Consider the following 19,064-nt stretch of genomic DNA (forward strand, 5'->3'; position numbering starts at 1 on the left):
ATGGATGTTGAGTCCAACTTAGCCTTATAAAACATCAGTATATAAGGCCACGGTGGGTGTTGACTTTATTTGAGTGATAATATAGAAAATGCTTCAAGTAAATCTACCTTTGATCATACCATTGACTAATTGGACCATGAGTAGAGTACTGAGTTATTCATACCTAACATATGATTTAACTGAAATATTTTATTATTGAAGTTTTGTAGATGACCAAATACTTTGCTTTTAATATAAACTATTACTCCCGTGCTATGCACGGACTAGGATATTTTCAAAATATTGATAATTTTTATATGATTGAAACACAACTATAAACAATATCATTATATGAAAATTATGAACAAAAAATCATAGCAAATAATAACAATGAAAAAAATGAGTAAAATGAAAGTTATATGAGAATAAAAATATTTAAAAATTAATATTGAAACATAGTAATAAACATGAAATAATTAATTCAAAATATAATATTCAAACATTGACCATGTATTTATTCCGTAAATTTCATTGTTTTAAATTTTAATCATTTCTAAAACCTTTTATGTGGCAACCGAGATGCTGCAAAACCATCACAGCTAGCATATTTTGTTTTCCGGCCCACCTAATCATTATGTATATAATAACAATGAATAAAATGAGTAATAAAATTAAAGTCATATGAGAATTAAAAATATATACAAATAAATATTAAAAGATACTAATAAATTTGAAATAATTAATCACAAAAACGATAAAAAAAAAATATGTTAGTTCTTTCTCTCCCAACAAAATTCATTTATATGCTAAAATATTGGAGTATATATTTTAATTCACACATTTTGCTAACCTTCCACTCACTCTTTAAATTATATATTTTTAATTCATTTAAATTATATCCACTCACTCATGTTTAAATTATATTTATATTTTTAATTTAAAATGTTATAAACATCTATAAGACTTTACAATGAAAAAAATTAACTCACCCCATTCAAGGAGAACTTTCTCATAGAACACAATAGATAACTCAGTGTGTGCAAGGCTGAAATCACCAAAATAAACAGGAGGGTTAGAATGAGAATATTAAGTAATACAGTATTGAGTGCAATTGTTATCTGCAAAGTTTAGTTATTAAGAAACAGAGGAATGGAGATGTTTTTTTCCTCGCATTTGTTCAATATCTAAGCCGGTGATATAAATCTTCAAAAACTGAAAATGAAAGTGAAGTTATAAAGAATTTCTTAGCTTCTGGCACAAACTGAAATTACTCATCCAGTATTAATTCAAGGTTGCAAACTCATATATATACCTGAGTGCCCACAATCGAAGATAAGAAGTTGTGTTTGAAACAACCCCAAGAACAGTGTGTATAAGCTAATGTACAAAAACTTGACTTAACTCAAACTCCTCATGACTGTGGCCATGGCAATCATCGTGGTTTGCCCCTGATTGAAGAATCTCCTCTGTCCCTGGAAGGGATGCATAGGCCTCTCCCTGGTGCCTCTGAGAGTCACAACGATAAAAAGAAAAGAAAAATGAAATGATAAATAAAATGCTACAATAAATTAATGGTGGGAAAATAACATAAGAGAATTTGAAATTGCATACCTCATGTTGCGTCCTTAGAAGGAAAGGCTTTGGAAGTAGCATCCATGAGACAGACACAGACTTACCATGTGTTTATGCTATTCTTCAAGAACAGGGAGGATCCACTCCAAATGGATAAGTGTCTCATCCTTTGATCAAGCCAATAGTGGAAGCCTCACTGCAGTTAAGAAAGTTGAGCATACAAGAGGAAGCATGCAACATAATATAATATCTATCTTAAAAGGACATTTTCCTAAATACCCTCAAAACTCCACTTTTATATATTATATAGTTTTCACTACATATATAATGTACGTAGCTCGTGAAACTAATACTATATATTAGTGAGACTTAGAGCATCTCCATCCATACTTTTTGGCAAGAGCATGGATGTGGGCCGGACCCACTTTTATCATTTCTTACTCCCTGCTCTTTGGTAAGAGCACAACACTCACATCCATGCTCTTCCGTAAGGACATGCTCAAGGGTCCCACCACTCTATTATTCATTTTTTTTAAAAATATTCCACAATATTAAAATGCAATACAAATACCCAAAATACTATTATTACTAATTACTAAAAAAATAAAAATTACATAACTAAAATCCTAAAAATTAAAAATTACAAAATTAAATTCATAAAATTAAAAAAAAAACCCACTACTCGAGGCCGAAATGATATCGTTGATATCCATTTTTGAATTTAGAGAGGGTTTGAATGAGAGGGGAAGATGTAGATGAGTTGTACGAAAAAATGATTTATGAATGTGTGTATTTATAGATGATTTTGGGATTAAAATTTTTTAAAAAAAAATCAAAAAAATTTCAAAAAACGTTAATAAAACGGCTATATATATTCTTGGGAATCTGAATTTTTTTTATTTTTGGTATTATTTTCGATTTTTAAAAAACAATGAAAGAAAATGCTAACGGCCAATAGAAACGCGTCACGTCGCCCTGCTCAACGGCACGAATGTGCTCGATGCATCGAGCAGAGCCGTGCCGTCGGCAAGAGCACAGCGGCGAACAGGGGCATGTCGTGCCGACGGCACGGACGCCGTCCTTCCCCACAAGCACCGATGGGGATGCTCTTACGTTTCACTAATTTTTTCAACCTACTTTATTACATTTCTTAAAATTCATGTTAGGTCAATATGAGACATATTAAGGGACGGATGGAGTAGCACTTTTGCATAAATAGTTGTCTATTTCGTAAGGACTTTTTGCTAGCTAACTTGTTCTATAATTCTTTAAGTATGTCCAATACTTTTAGAGCGCAAAATAATATTTCGTCCCCAAGGTTTTTGTTGATCCCTTGTCTCTTTTTCTTGTTACTTCTTTAGATTCTTAATTATGTGCGATGTTGGAGGTCCTGCTTTGTTGCTAGTTGTGTTGATGGGTTTTGTCTTTCTCTAGTTTCTACTAGGAGGTGTGGTTTCTCTGATAGTTGGTGTCTTGGTCGTTTTGTTTCTTCTTTATGTTTCACCTTGTTTTGTTTGGAATTTGTGATAGCCTGACCGTTGCTCGCCGAAATGGTTTGAGCATCATTTATATATCAACTAGGATTGTCAAATCGTGCGGGTTGGATCATTATCGTGTCACCCTATTATCGACCCAACCCAATAAGGTCAAAACCCAACCCATTCCGAAATCACCGGGTTCTTATTGTGTCCCAACCCAACGGGTTCGTGTCGGATTCATGTGTGTTATCGTGTACCCAAAAAAAAGTCAACCCTCTGTTAATGATAGTCAATTAGCTTGACACGACACGATAACGATTAAAACATAATGTTATTATACGATTTAAACATTATATTACATGATAAAATAAAAAATTACCAAATTAAAATAATTATTTTCTTAATCAAAATAATAAAATTAAAGTATAGTAATGTTAAATCTAAATAATAAAATTAAATCATCAAAAAATTAATTTTAAATAAAATCTAAGCATAATATTTTCTTAAAATTCATAAAAAATTAATTAATATTTTTTAATTAATAAAATTAAAGTATAGTATTTTCTAATTAATTAAAATTAAAGTATAATATTTTTCAAATTAATTAAAATTAAAGTATAATATTTCTTAATCAACAAAAATAACTAAAATTAAAGTTTAATAATTTTTTAATTAATAGCAAGTAATTTATTTTTTCTTAACGTATAACACTAACCCGACCCGACCCGACCCGTTATCTTCGGGTTCTTATTGGGTCGACCCTATAAGGACCCAAATCCTAAACGTGCATGCGTGTTCATGTCGTGTTAACTTTGTGCGGGTTGGTGTCATATTATCGTATGTATCAAAAATTGTGAGCCCTAATATCATAGTAATATTAACATGTTTTTTAATATACTATTATTAAACTCTCCCACTTTTTTATAAAAGTAGGTCTAGTTTCTTGATAAATACGAAATTTACATGCTTTTGGAGCTACACTTTGATCAATGTTGTGTGCAACGACGGACCCAGGTGGGGTCGGGCGGGGTCGGGCGACCCCACCGTCGGTCCGTGACAACTGCTTGGGAAGCTCTATAATCCGCCCTCCGACCCACGGCAGCTCCGCCTTCCGACCCCACATACGACAATTCCGCCTCTACGGGAACAAGAGAATACATAAGAAGAGAGTAGAGAAATCATTTGTTTTGGATTATAATAAGGAAATTTAGAGAAGAAGAATAAATTTAAGGATACTATAAAATTTTAGTGAAGAGGAAGCTCCATTGATGAATTTTGAGTTTGAAAAAAGCTGTAAACTAGTTATAAGTTGCATAATAATTGGAAGAAGATAGGGGGCGGCGATTTAGCAAATCTAGGAATATTTTTTTTATTTATGACTTTTATTTCATTATATTTTAGTTTTAAGATATAAACTAGTAATTAATAGTATATTTACTATATGTTTGTTTATTTTGTGTAACTAATTTAGCTTTGGTAGATCATATAAATATGTTAAATATTAAAAAAATGTTTATAGTTAATTGATTTATTTCAAGTTTTATAAATTTTGTTAACAAAAACATAATAAGAACAACAAAAATGATAAAAATTATTATTTAATATATATTATATAATTATTATTTAAATATGATATACTATTAAATTTTCGGTCCGACCCCACGAGCTATATTTTTTGGGTCCGTCATTGGTTGTGTGTATAACATATAAATTATAGTCTATTATTGCATAGTATATTATTGATGTTTTCGTATTTTAATGTGTCTAGTGTTCCGATGAGTTTTGATTGCAAATTGAAGAAACAGAGAATGTACCAGAATAGCAGTAAAAATTGGCCATTGCCGTTAAAAGATAAATCTTGTTATAAGTTTCCTTTTGAAATTTCCTAGGCGAAAAATAAAAGAATGGATTTTGTGAGAAAATAATTTAAATTTTTTACATACACTAATTCAAGCGGATTCACTAAAATAAAAATAATTAAATCATTTACAAATTGTATTGCCTCGGCGTTTTTCATCTTCGATTGTCCAACTCCACAATTTCTCTCTCTCAACATATGAAATGAGAGAGAGATTTCTGCTGTGGATATAATTGACCTCTCAATTTTTGAAGTTTCTTGAAAGTGATTGACAGAAATGGGGAATGTTTTTGTGAAGAAACCGAAGATCACGGAGGTGGACAGAGCGATTCTTTCCCTCAAAACTCAAAGGCGCAAGCTTGGTCAATACCAGCAGCAGGTGCGATTTCATTCTGCATCACTCATTGTTTATTAATCTTAATGTATTGGGGTTTTGATGGATTCTTACTTTTTGAAGGATTTTGTTTCTTAAATTTGAGATTTTGTGGTGCTCTGCAAATTTATCATCTTAATTTTATGTGGAATTTTATCAGTCGAATTTCCCCTTTGATTGGCGCTGCGAATTTGTAATGGAATTGATGTAGTGATATTGAAAGGGTACCATCGGATCATGATCTATGATTTGAATAATTGTTAATTTTGTGTTTTTCTGAATTAACTTTTTGATGTAATGTTTCTATATTAAAGGGCTGTGTGGTTTGCAAGCTTGTATGTCATAATTGTATTTGTACTATGTTTGGTTCATGAGATTGAATCTCGCAACTTAATCGTAGATGGATAGTCCTATCATAATAAGCCATAGCCACCCTCCTCCAACTAAAATAATCCCACAACTTAATCCTAGATGTATAATGTGTCATGCTCATGCCAACCGAACGACACCTAAAAGGGTGGAATGTTGCACCTAACTGGAACCATATCGATGATTGGATATTAATCTCTAGTATTGGATTATTATTTTGTTTGAAAATGTAATAGATGTTAATGTTATATATGCGCATAACTTGGGAACAACGGTTGTAAGCCAAAAGGGTTCGGTTTTATTTAACGACGGATGGAACTTATTCATTAAGTGGTGCAAGTGTTTGTGGTTCATCAAGTAGCACTAGTACTCTATATGTGATGTGATTGTAATGACCTTGTGATGATCTTTCGTATGAGCAAATATCAACCAAATTGATGATATTTTGGCCATGACCGAAGAGCTAAGATTGTGTACTATTTGACAAAACTTCACTTTAAGTTGGAGATTTTAGAAATCATCAATGACCGCTACGCAGTAAGTATGCTGATTCGGTTTCTGTCTAGTCATTAAAACTTAATCTACTTGTAAGTAGCAATGATCATTAGGTAGTAATTACACTGGCTCATTCTCATTGTCATTGTCATTGTCATTGTTAAGTGAAGATTTCTCTATCACAATCCAGCAGTGCTCAGTGTTAATATCATTATGCTGTGTCGTTATTATACTCGTTATCTGTCTGTCTAATGTCTATGATTTGTATTAACACATCTGATACTTTCAGCTAGAGGCTGTCATTGATGCTGAAAAGCAGGCTGCAAAAGATTTACTTCGGGAAAAGAAGAAAGACAGGGCATTGTTAGCATTGAAAAAGAAGAAGGTTCAAGAAGACTTATTAAAGCAAGTTGATGGTTGGCTTATCAATGTAGAGCAGCAAGTAAGTTTACATTGGCCAGGTTCTCTTCGTCTCGTTGTTTCTTCATTTTGGTGGAAGGTTTCTTATACCTATTAAAATTGACATGTACTTCTCCTGGATTGGTGGCCGCAGTTAGCAGATGTCGAACTGGCAAGCAAGCAAAAGGCAGTTTTTGAGAGTTTGAAGTCTGGAAATATTGCAGTTAAAGCGATGCAAAGTGAGATAAGCCTTGATGATGTTCAAAAACTGATGGATGATTCTGCTGAGGCAAAAGCTTATCAAGAAGTGAGTGCCACTATCTTGTCTTCCCGTTCTTTAACTGATCGCAACATGGTTTATTTTCATTAAAGATTTAAATGGTTTATGCTCCTAGCACTATCAAATGCTCTTTAACTAGAAACTCCAAATGAGATTATGTCGTTTTCAGCATGTCAAAAATGATTTTATCATTTGACTACCATCTGGGCTCCTTGACGAGATTTGTGCTATATTCTTTTTCTTTTTCTTTTTCTGGCCAAGCGAGTGCAGATTCATTTTAACTGGTCGGCGCTGAGAAGCATTATCACGATGGTTGAGCAGTTTTTTTGAGTATATTTATTATTGCGTTAGAAACCGAGTATCGTATGCCTAGCAATCTCTTTTTAAGTGGTTAAATACCTGTTGATCATTAATTCTTTTGTTACTCATCCGGTCTTATACATACATCCGAACCTGTTAGAGAAAAGAAGCAAATGGAGTTGGATGGTATTGCCTAACCTCAAATTAAATTGAATATTGAATAGATACTGATAAACAATCCCTTTACAAGGCCAATCCTCTAACGATGTCCTATGGTAAATTACTGTCCTTAAACTATACTCAAGATTCAACATCCCTCAGATCTCAAGGAGACATATTTATAAGAATCTTAAAAGTAAGAAAATAAAGATAATGTTAACGGTAGATTTGTAGACTTACATTTAAAGAATGACTTCTAGACTTCTAAAAATTACAGATAGACTTCTAGCTCTTGATGCGTATCAGAACCTTGCAAGGCATATTGCCTAATTAAAGAAGAAATTGGATTGCACATAATATGATTTGTCATGAGGCCTGTATTATCTTTCTATTTAGTATATTTTTTCCTCTATTTTCCAATGAGTCTATACACTCTGATTTTATTTGTTTTATATATTTTTCTGGTAAAGGAAATTAATGCCATTCTGGGAGAGAAGCTATCAACTGAAGATGAAGAGGAAGTTTTAGCTGAATTCGAGACTCTAGAGGCTCAGGTCCATATTATGTTTTCTTGTGCCATACTTATCATATTTGCTTCAGTTATCAGTTTGGAATTCAACATGGCAGTACCTATAGTATTAGAACATTATTGTCCAATTTATTATGCGTAATATTCCCTCCGTCCCAAGCTAGTTGATGCAATTCTTTTGGGCATGAGATTTTGGAAACTGATGTTTAAAGGTCAAATGAAGAGAGAGTAAAGTATGAAAGAGAAAAAGTAAGAGAGATAGAGAGAGGATAAAGTTATTGCCTAAAAAGGAAATGAAGCAAGTAGCTTGGGACAACCGAACATTGAATATGGAGCAAGTAGCTTGGGACGGAGGGAGTAGTTTTATGGCAAGCATGATACTTTCTCTACAGACTTGTAGGATATACTATAATTGGCTCATTCCAATCTGTGTGCGCCTTTTATCCAAGTTTCATACATTATATTTGTGCTGGCACGATGGGATATCGCCGTAAATCAAAACTATTGTATATTTGATCTTCAACATGAAAGGTATACGTGTATATATATAAAATTGCTGTGAACCAAAGGAACTTCTGGTGTCTTGCAGTTAACACTCGCGGATATGCCCAAAGTTCCGTCAGCAGCACCCTCTACTCAAGAACAAGAAGATGAGCTGGACCTTCCTGACGTGCCAACCAAAGCTCCGGCCATGTCAGAAGCCGTTGCGCATTCTTCATCTGAAATTTCTGAACATAGAAAGGGTCTCTCTCTCTCTCTCTCTCTCTCTCTCTCTGTCTCTCTGTCTCTCTCTCTCTCTCTCTCTCTCTCTCTCTCCATCAATAAGGCCTGACAGTTATACCCTCTTTGTATTGACTTACAGTTCTGGAAGAACCACTACCTGCTTAATATACAGAGCGCTTAATGTTGTTGAATAGCAGGTAGTAAAGATCAATGGTCACAGGCCTTGTTTATGCCAGCGATGCGCATTTTATATTGACTTGATTTTACACTATACCTCGATGTTTTCAGATGACCGGTATTGCTTCTGCCCATTTCGTACGATAGTACGTGTTCCATTTCTTTTTCTGCATATGCAGACATTTTGTAAATTATCCTGAATATATGAGATCATGTCTACAATATATCAAGATTCAGATGACTGGTATTGCTTCTTTTTCTAAATTTGCTGACATTTTGTAAATTGTCCTGAAATCTAAATATGTGATTAATGATTCTTGTTTGCTACTGTTTCATGCTAGATTCTGATCTGTAACATTTTGATCAAAGAAATGGATACATAAAAAAAGTTGTTTAAAATAAATGAACGAGATCAATAATCATACTCAGCCAGTCAGTCAGCCTCTTCCTTATAATAGTACCACTAATTAAATTCGTACAACAAGAAAGAGATAATATCTCTAGTTTTCATGAACACTTTTTTAATAAAAAGGCATGCCCTAAATAGTTTTTCATTTGCTGTATAATCAAAAGATGATGAAATTCATCATATTACACCCAATGGGGCCATATATATTTCAAATTCCTCTAACATGGATATAACAAAAAAAAAACATTTGTTTTGTGCATTTACTCTACAAACAAAACAAGATTTCAAGTTTTGGATTGAGCCTCAATCAATCCAGATAAAACAGAGTGACAATCTTCCGCATGTTCTTCGCCTCTTGACACGTCTCCATGAGCAACCTACTGTCATGAAAGGCGAAACAAATGACCTGCTGCACTTGAGATATGATGTCCATGTTACACAACCTGCGACAATAAGTTTCGCAAATTCACATGAGTGAAATCTTGATTGCGAGATTCACTTTTAGATGGGAGCGAGACAGTAGAGTCAACGAAAAAAAAGTACTACCTGCTAGCCTCTATCAATGGAAGATTATCGTTGTAAGGCTTCTCTATCACATGTTTTACCTGTAAACCAAAGAAAAGAAGACGGCACAGGATTTCGAAATTAATTTCTACACAGTTTTAAAGTAGATGAACATAAAAGGAATCACAATAGCTCTTTCATGGAGATGCGAAAACACAACATTTGAAAGAACATTATGCCAAAATTATTGATTCCGGCAAATTTAGCATTAACCATATCTCCAGATGACCAGTTCTTACTTTGGAAAGTAGCTCCTGACTCTCTGGAGGCTGCTTTTTCAAACTTTGCGGAAGTATCACAGTTAGCAGCTCTGGTTTTTCAGCTCGAAGAGCTCCTCTAATAACAGCAGCATTAGTCCCTGAAGCTCCTGAAGTGAAGATATGGTTTTTCTAGAAACAAAGCAATAGAAAATACACACGAAAAAATTCATCAGGAGAGCACCAGAGCATATGAGATTGAAAAAAAGATCTTTAAGTAATGGGATACTAAGCGTTTGGTTTTGGGTATCGCATATGAATAAGGATTTTCATTTAGAGGCAAAATAATGTTTGGAAATTGTAAATTTTGAGGACATAAAAAGCAACCAAGTTAAGGATTAAAAGGTTTGGTTTAACGATGCATATACGTAATACTTGAATAAATTTTGAGGACATACAGTTATGACCAGTGCATAGCTGAGAATCTCAATGAGTTCTTGGTGCATAAACCCCATGTTTCGTGTGCCAAAGAAACCAATTGCTCTGGGGCCTTGTTGTTGAATTGCTAGTAATTCCTGTATTTAAAACAAAACAATCCATTATTATATGTTTGATGTATTTTAATCAATAAAGAGCAAACAAAATCCTGATTGGAATCATCTGATAAGAGTGTACGCCACAGTTGCATCATGATTTTGAGTGCTCTTCTGCTCAGGTCTAGTTTAAGACGCTACTCATTTTTGCATGTATCAATAGAAGTTATTTTTATCAAACTAGGCGAACGGAATAGATAAATTATTATAAAAAAAGATATGCACCAAGAACTACACTTGTGTTTAGTCTCAAAGGTAGGGATTCTTTACAAGGTAGTTACCCCATATTCAAGGTAGTTATCATTTATACCAAACAAGAGTCATGGTCATGAATCATGATTAGTACCAGAATTTCGTTAAACTGCACGGCACAAATTCCACTTTCAAAAAACTGAGGTATATATTTATCGTTCAAGTATGTTCACATAACAAATTGCAATCTTATGTCACCAATGAGATATTATTTATTACTATGAGCCAACAAATAGTTTCTCGGTTTATATATCACAGAAGGCTTAGACAAGTGATTTCAGTATCTCTTTTAGTGGGATAATCATAATTACATGATTGGACTATGAGTTGCATACATGTCTTTGTAGAACCAAAACATGCTTGGTTCACACATCTATAGTAGAGGTTAAAAATTGACAACCAACTAAAATATGAAAAGCAAAAAATCCATATGAGAGAGAAATAGATAGCAACGTAAACATAACAAGAATTTTAAAAATCAATACAGCAAATAAAGAGATTCATATAAATAAACAAGCACAAAAGCTCATTTATATCAACATTCTTGTCACTGTAAATTATTTGTACGTAGAAATTCAAAGACCATGTATATTTGAAGAACAGGCAAACCATATACCATGAGTCGAATGAGTCACTCACAAATAACCGAGCATCGTCTAATGTAATGAGATGTAGATTTGCGGATACCTGCAGATAGTCTACATCAGGGGCAGGTCTATACTCAGACACCATAACAGCTCCAGAACCTTCAACAATAGACTGAGCTTGAGTTGGAATCTGAGTCGAGACTTCTTCATCTGAGCCTAGCATCTGGATCTCATTCTTGTCTCCTTCTACAAATTCCCCTATGCTTTGCTGTACCCCATCATATCCACAAAGCAACTATACCACCACATAGAAAACACAGGCCCCTGGTAGTAAATGATTAGTGAAAACCAACTGATGCGTGGAAATATATGTATAAGACAAGTGGATTTCGCTAGAACACCACAACATGAATGGAATTTGTGTTCCACGTATGTAAGAGTTGGCAAGGTTGTTACAGAAAAATGGCCTTATATTCATCATTCATCATGGAATCATCCAGTCCTTAAATTGCTCACATGTATTAGTAAGGCCTAATGCACAATTATTGTAGATGACATCATAAGAAATCTCAGTGAAGACTCCAAGCAGCTCATCCAAATACGTTGGCATGATCATTTAAAATTTGACGTATGGACTAACAGCTTGTGTTCATAAGATGATACATTTAATACTGAAATCCTGTTTTCTGCCTAAACTTCTCTTTTAGGATCATTGATGGTATAAAGTATCTTACTTTCAGAATAACTAAACATATAGGCCAGACCCAACAAACTTAACGACATTACAAACACATTCAACCAACACTATATGGACAAAGAAACGTCCAAATAAGTTATATTGTCAAAGGAACATTTGGCAGGAAGTAGAAATGGTTGGAGGGACCCAAAAGGATATCATTACATAAGTTAAGTTTATGATATCGAACGTAGCCGGACTTCTATGACTCAGTGGGCCCTGGAGTCGTATTAGGAGTATTCTCAATAATTTAAAAAACTGGAACATTTATTTAACTCAAAACTGAATACTATAATCCACAGCTAGTATTTCGACTAACATCTTACGATTCTTAATACAAAATTAGTTTCTCTACATACACGTAACTTATTACTAACTTAGAAAGTCCTGTCGTTCATACAATAAGAATCATGTGATAGAACAATCAATTCTTCTTCAGCTCACAGCCAAGTACATTATCATTCTTAAGTACGCATAGATTCAGCCGGATCAACAAACTAAGAACGAATCACATCCACTTTTTCAAGCTATCCATTGCACATGCATATGATGCAACATTTAATGCCATTACACGAATAAACTCCACTTTCAGAAATCTGAATTAACATATGAGCTTCTCAAATTGTAAATTGATCAAAACACAGTTGAGAATTTCTTACAAAAATTAATTCTTTCATTAAAGAACATGTGCACCAATTAGATTAATATTCATTAACTATCAGAGCCATCAGGCTTCAACAGCTTCCAACTACCAAACTAGTTTGATTCAACAGACTATCTTCTCAAGCTCGGATATTGTTACTCCTCCAGTATAAATCAATCAGCTTTTACCTAACTAATGAACAAGTCATGCAGCTTAATGCATTTTTAATGCCCTTTAACAATTAAAACCAATTCATACAATACAATTCAACTATGCAAAAACTGAATTGGCAACAATGTGAATAACAATATCCACTTCCCACCTATTTTCCCTTGAACAAATCCCAGGTCTAGATCAGCACAACAAAAATCTAATGGAAAACCTAAAACACAGAACAAGAACACATCAAACAAAGAGAAACGACAGATAAATCCACCAAATTATACAAAGCTGGAATCTTTTTCCATTAGAAAACAAAACTTTCAAGGCCCATTTCCCAAAAAATTAGATAGGAAAAGGGGCAAAAGAGGGGGAGAGATGAACAAAGAAAATACCTTTTTTCTCGGTAAAGAACAGTAGCAGGAAGGGGCAAATCTGCCATGCCCAAGCGAAGGGGAGGAGAGAGAAACGAAATGGGTGAAACTAGTAGCAGTAGCTGGAATGGGAATTGCTGTGGTGAAGTGAGGGAGTCTGAATGATTGAAAATGCGGAGGTCTCAATGATGGCGTTGTCATCTCTTCTCCCCTTTTCTCGCTCTGAAAAATGTTTAATTCATGGAGTATTCGGTTTTGCAATTGGTTGGTTGAGGCTGTTGGAGAATCTGCTTCCGTTGCCTTTCTTGTAAAAGCTCTTTAGCGAGGATATGATTTGAGGGAAAAGGGATGACTCTTTTTCGATTCTTCCGTTTTCATGTTTTCATTTATTAATTGGAGTGAAAAATAGGAGTTCAAAAATATTGTTATTACTATTTCTCTTAGTTGGAACTTTCTCATAATTTTAAGGAAGGAAAAATAGCTTGAAATAAATTTTTTAGCGAAGTTTAATAACTGACATGGCTCACCGGACGTCCTAAGCATAACCCATGAAAATTGGACAAACACAATGTTCTTAAAATAGCAAAACGTGGTTGTTCATATTCTCCCAAAATCAATCGGCTAGGAAATACTTACATTTTATGGGAAATCCATGCATCTATCAAAGTATCAGATTTTGGGGAAAATTCATGATTTGTAAGACTATTTTTCCTAATTCTAATGCAATACTTTTGAATTTTACCAATTTTATCTATGTAAAAAGAATAAGATGCCATAAAATCTTATAAATAATAACTATATTTTGCAATTAATTCCCAAACATTTAAAATCCCAACAAACGTTACATTCCTTGGCGCATTCAATCACTACATTATTCGTTGGACTCAAAGTTTTATCTCACTTCTTACTTAAAACATCATCCACAATTCAGCATTCGTGTATTAACAATTTTAAAACAAAAGATAAAAAGATAACAAAGATAGAAAAAAGAAAATGAAAAGCACGACTAAAACTAAACAAATTAAAATTAAAAAACATGGTTGTGGTATGCTAGTTTGAATCCAGCTAGGTATGTGCATTAGTTAAGTTATGATAAGAGATGATAAGAGTTTACATGGCCATCAAGAACTGCTCTAAAATGTGTCGACAAATGGATACTTTTCATGCTTAACAGTAATAGCCACCAGACTAACTTTTCAAGAAGATGAATAGTAAAATTAAACAAAAAAAAAATACAACAATAAGTCTACAAACATATTAGTAAGAGTGTCATTCATCTCTAGTATAGAATTATATATCCCACCTCTTCTTCACACGGAACATCAAAGCTGATGATTTGATATCATCTTGAGGAACTTGGAGCATGAACTGCACTTTCATCTTCAACGGGGCAGTCTTTGCTTTGCCATCTTCATCTCCAACCTGAACCATTTGTATTGCACGTTAGAGTTGGTATCAAACCATCAATCCAAATTTTCCGCAGAACAGAACTCCATTGCTCCAGCTGAAATGGCACCCTCTTTCTCTCTTTCTCAAAAAGTACTAACATTTACATGATTGAGATAAAAAGTTGTGAAACTAACCCAAAGAGATGCCCAACCAAGTCGAACTTCAGAGTCATAGCCAGCTTTGAGCTTGTAATCCTTCCCAACTGTGTGTTTGTAGACCACACTCCAATTGTCTGAATCGAAGTGGTACCAGTAGCTGACCACAGGAAGCCAAATCATTGCATTAGTAGGTTCTCCAACAGTGTGTAGTTCCATACAGAAAAATCAGCATATCTCCTATAGTTTGCTGATCAGTCACGGTTTATTTCTTTGGCAAAAACCATTACCACATAATTACATTCCGGCTGAGTACGAAGGATACACATTCGTGTTAATAATGATTATGGATGAGCCTGTCGATGTTAGTGAGTGAAACCCTCTATATGCATCTCCAATCCAGAAACTAAAATATATGATATCAAGATACAAGATCTGCAGTTCGCATTTTTGCTATGCGTTTTATGGTGTTGCAGTATTAAACTCTGACTAGATGTGATCTGAAAATTCTTAAGACTTCAAATAAATCAGATATTACTATGATTTAGGAGAGTGATGAGTTTTATGGTTGATTACAATTATGAATATAGTTTGCTCAAGAATGTTGAGTAAACAACTATACATACGAGAGAGTTAGAGAAATCTTTGTTTAACATGTTTTGATGATCAATTAGGCAGTTTACTTGCTGGTCTAACCCACCCTATTAGTGAATGATTTAGACAGTAGTGATTGGATAAGAAAATAAAATAAATAAATATTCTTAAAAAAAATGTAATATCCGTTGAACTCTTACCAACAAGAGTCCAAAAAGTATAGATCCAAATAATAAATTATATAGATATATAGACTTATAATCAAATATGAACAAACATCTTATTGCATAACTAAGACCAAATATCAACCTGATGATTGCAATATCAAATAGCTAGGACTGAAGTAACCAAAAATTAATTAATTATAACAACCAAGGGTAATTATGTCAAATTGTCAATTAAAACAACAATCAGTTATAGTAATGCCCTAATTCTCGCAAGATAAGAGACCGACCTAATTCACATAATTTGCGTATTAATGTGTACATTCAATGTTATAATGTTGTAAATTCGATGTTATGTTGATAATAATTTTCAATGACAGTTGACACTCCTAAAATATCTCCAAAAACTTTAAATTTCATGTAACTCTTTCGATTTGAATTATTTTTCACATATCATATACTCCCTCTGTCCCATTAAAATAGAGTTATTTAGAGGATGGCATGAATCTTAAAACATACTCCAATTGGTAAAATAGGAGAGAGGATGGAAAGAAAAAGTTATTGGAGTATGTTAGTGAAAAATGGGCCCCGAGAAAGAAGTCCAAAAATAGAAGTGGACTATTTTTATAGGACGGACCAAATAGAAAGAGTCTATTTTTATGGGACGGGGGAGTATCAAATTAGATGTAATTTTATTGATGACTTCGTTGCAATCTAAAATTGCATACGTGCATATGAAGAAATTTGCATAGAAAATGTAATACGTTAGTATGTGTGCCAATTGTCATTATAATGAAGTAACTTCATTGTTATGTTGGCATAAATACAAACTTATAAAGACGCACATTCAATGTTATGATGAAGTGTATTTTTCGAATTTTGTAATGGTGCAAATGATAAACGTGTTCCTTAAATCTCGCCCTTCCATTTTTTTCATCCAAGATGTGGTCTTAGCTATGCATTAAAGGACCCTAGTGCAACCATAAATGTATATTGTTAACAAAAACTTGTTCAATGTAAAAAAAAAAGAGAAAGAAGAGTGCATAGGCATCCTAATACATTCGTAAGACATTGTTCATTCATATGTCTGTGTGTCGTGTGTGTTTGTGTGTGTGTGTACAATCCTTGACACGAACACATGTTCATTTATGATACCAAGAAAAGAGTGAGACTCAAGGGCACCAAGATAAAATTCTATATAATTAGAATCCAGTTTAAAACTGTGTTTTGCCAAAGAACAAGAGAGGACTAGATAGAACGGAACAAGAGAGGGAGAAAGAGAGAGCACCTCAACTTGTCTGATGGAGTGAATCTCCGCTTAAATGCACATGACAGTACATTTGAAGGGAGTGAAATGCTTGGAACAAAAGTTAGATGCTCATCCTACAAGGGACAAAATTCAGCAAATAAATTCAGAATACTTGTTTGACTCTTACAACAAGATCATGATTGTGTCAGTGATGAAATAAATGAAACAAACAAGCATTCCCCTGAGTGAACTTTTATCATCTAGAAGAATAGAAAGATTATCAGTCGTCATTACTGATGATAAAGAGTGTAAATGATCAGAAGAAAACTACCTTGAATGCATATCTTAGATCCCAATTTTCCTCTTCGTATCGAGCAGTGCACAGACCATTTAAAACATTGCTTTTGAGGATCCCATTGACTGATAAAGTTCTTTTTTGTTCTTCTTCTTCATCCCCCACCTCTTTCTCCTCTAATGAAACTTCACCCAGAGGAAATTTGAAAGTTGCCTTTGGCTGTATCAAGAAAAAACACACTTACTAAGTATAAAAACAAATTATAAATAGGAAGAGGTAGGTAGTTATAACTCCTCATCTGTTGGCAAGCATGAACTTCATGACAAGATTTCAAACAGTGGAAACAGTGAAGAAAACTAACCATGCCAACAGATGGAACAGCAGATGCTAATTCGAGCTTGTAGGCTGGGGTAGCAAGATCTGCAACCACTGAAACCTCTCCTTGTCGAGCCTATTAGTAATCAAAGTATTGAAAGCGGATTAGAATAGATCATATAACACTAGATGCTAAATAAACAGCTGTCCAACTGACTTGTTGATCAAATAAAACATTTTCATCTCATATCAATTATAAGAAGGGTGGTGGAAAACAATAACAGCCAATACCAATTCGTTTATATACTTAACATAATTTAAACCACAACTTTTGATTGCTCAGTGACAAAGATCATTCAATTATGAACTCTTCAATTTCATCAAAGAGTCGCCAACATATAACAACAATTAAGAGAAAAAAATAGAAAAGAAAAGATGGACACAGATACTAAGCAACTAAGAATTGGCAATTTTACTTGAAATTGCAATGATGATGGCTTAGCAAGAGGCAAATTCACAGAAGCATCAATCTCTTGAAGTTCTGTGATAATGAACTGTGTAAAATTTCCATAAATCAAAAGAACAGCATAGAAGCTAGAAGCTATTCTGTTATCTATGCATTTGAACCAAAGCAGAAAGTATGGACTCAAATTTTGTGCATAACCAAGCTGTTACTCTCAAATCCAACATCAACTAACCTAATTCAATTCATTGACACAAATCATCTCAATTCCAAGTGAGGGAAATGAAACATTAAACAAAGGGGCAAAAAACAATTTTAAAATAGTCAAAATTCCTCCACCGTCCAATCCCTACACTCCAACCAACACAATCAATCAACTTATCTGAGGTAAATAATAACAAAATCGGATCAAAGAATTCAACACAGAAACAGAACCTTGACTTGATGGGCAGCTCGGAATTGAACTCCCGGCGCGATTTCCAGCGACGTCTTGAGCACCGCGTCGCGCTCCTCGACGTCGTATTGCAGCGAGAAGAACTTGGAGATGAACGAGATTTGGGGCTCCGACACCTCCCCTTTGCCGTTGTTGTAGAACGACAGCTTCAATTTAGCTAAATTGTCCAATAATTTGCAAGACACCTTCTGAAAGAAAATGGAGGTGTCGCTGTCGTACTCCGATGTAAGGCGGAGCTTCGGCCGACCCGAGGCAAAGAGTCCGCCGCCGTCGGCGATGGGCTGCGGGTCGAATTTGGATTCCGCCATTGTTGTGTCGAATTTTGTTTTACTTTTTTGAAAAAACTTATCTATTTTAAATTTAAAGCAAATGAATTATGGGGTTGGGGAATTTTAGGCGGGGATTTAGAGGTGAAATTATCTAAGCACAAATTATACGAGTACCTTTTTTCCCTATTTTTCCCTCTATTTAATTTGATTTTTTTTTTTTTGACAAAATAAATAGCATGCCACGATTATTCAAAAGATTTAAGACTAAAGTACCCCTCAATCTATAAAAGAAATTTTCATACTCCACATTTTTAAATTCCAAATAATCATATATGAGGTCCCCAAAGTTACTTACTCCATTCGTCCATCATTAGAAGTTCCGGCACGCGTTTTAAGAAATATTAAGAAAAGTGAATGGAAAAATATTAGTGGAATATGAGCCTCACTTGTAGTATTAATTTTAGTATATACTCCTTTCGTCCGCAAATAGGAGTCCCGTTTTTTCTATTTTA

At 34.0% G+C, this 19,064-nt stretch overlaps 3 protein-coding genes across 3 annotated transcripts; 1 reads left to right on the forward strand and 2 right to left on the reverse strand.

Annotated features, from left to right (window-relative positions):
- The first annotated feature begins 5,020 nt into the window (after positions 1-5,020).
- On the forward strand, positions 5,021-8,955 carry LOC125203822 (vacuolar protein sorting-associated protein 20 homolog 1-like). Its single transcript, XM_048102293.2, has 7 exons — positions 5,021-5,266; positions 6,414-6,566; positions 6,678-6,830; positions 7,733-7,816; positions 8,381-8,534; positions 8,654-8,711; positions 8,803-8,955. The coding sequence occupies exons 1-6, from the start codon at positions 5,165-5,167 to the stop codon at positions 8,677-8,679; spliced, it is 672 nt and encodes a 223-aa protein (XP_047958250.1). The 5' UTR covers positions 5,021-5,164; the 3' UTR covers positions 8,680-8,711; positions 8,803-8,955.
- A 271-nt stretch (positions 8,956-9,226) lies between these two features.
- LOC125203553 (uncharacterized) lies at positions 9,227-13,577 on the reverse strand. The gene is made up of 6 exons (XM_048101928.2): positions 13,227-13,577; positions 11,394-11,588; positions 10,320-10,436; positions 9,904-10,053; positions 9,647-9,705; positions 9,227-9,543 (listed from the first exon to the last, which is right to left on the reverse strand). The coding sequence occupies exons 1-6, from the start codon at positions 13,404-13,406 to the stop codon at positions 9,408-9,410; spliced, it is 837 nt and encodes a 278-aa protein (XP_047957885.1). The 5' UTR covers positions 13,407-13,577; the 3' UTR covers positions 9,227-9,407.
- A 679-nt stretch (positions 13,578-14,256) lies between these two features.
- Positions 14,257-18,674, reverse strand: OEP37 (chloroplast outer envelope protein 37). The gene is made up of 6 exons (XM_048101567.2): positions 18,265-18,674; positions 17,413-17,502; positions 17,088-17,270; positions 16,796-16,890; positions 14,789-14,909; positions 14,257-14,627 (listed from the first exon to the last, which is right to left on the reverse strand). The coding sequence occupies exons 1-6, from the start codon at positions 18,589-18,591 to the stop codon at positions 14,496-14,498; spliced, it is 948 nt and encodes a 315-aa protein (XP_047957524.1). The 5' UTR covers positions 18,592-18,674; the 3' UTR covers positions 14,257-14,495.
- Positions 18,675-19,064: the final 390 nt, after the last annotated feature.

This window comes from Salvia hispanica, chromosome 6 (genome assembly GCF_029641045.1).
Source record: "Salvia hispanica isolate PSC_SH4W2 chromosome 6, Shi_PSC_v1, whole genome shotgun sequence".
Classification (NCBI taxonomy): domain Eukaryota; kingdom Viridiplantae; phylum Streptophyta; class Magnoliopsida; order Lamiales; family Lamiaceae; genus Salvia; species Salvia hispanica.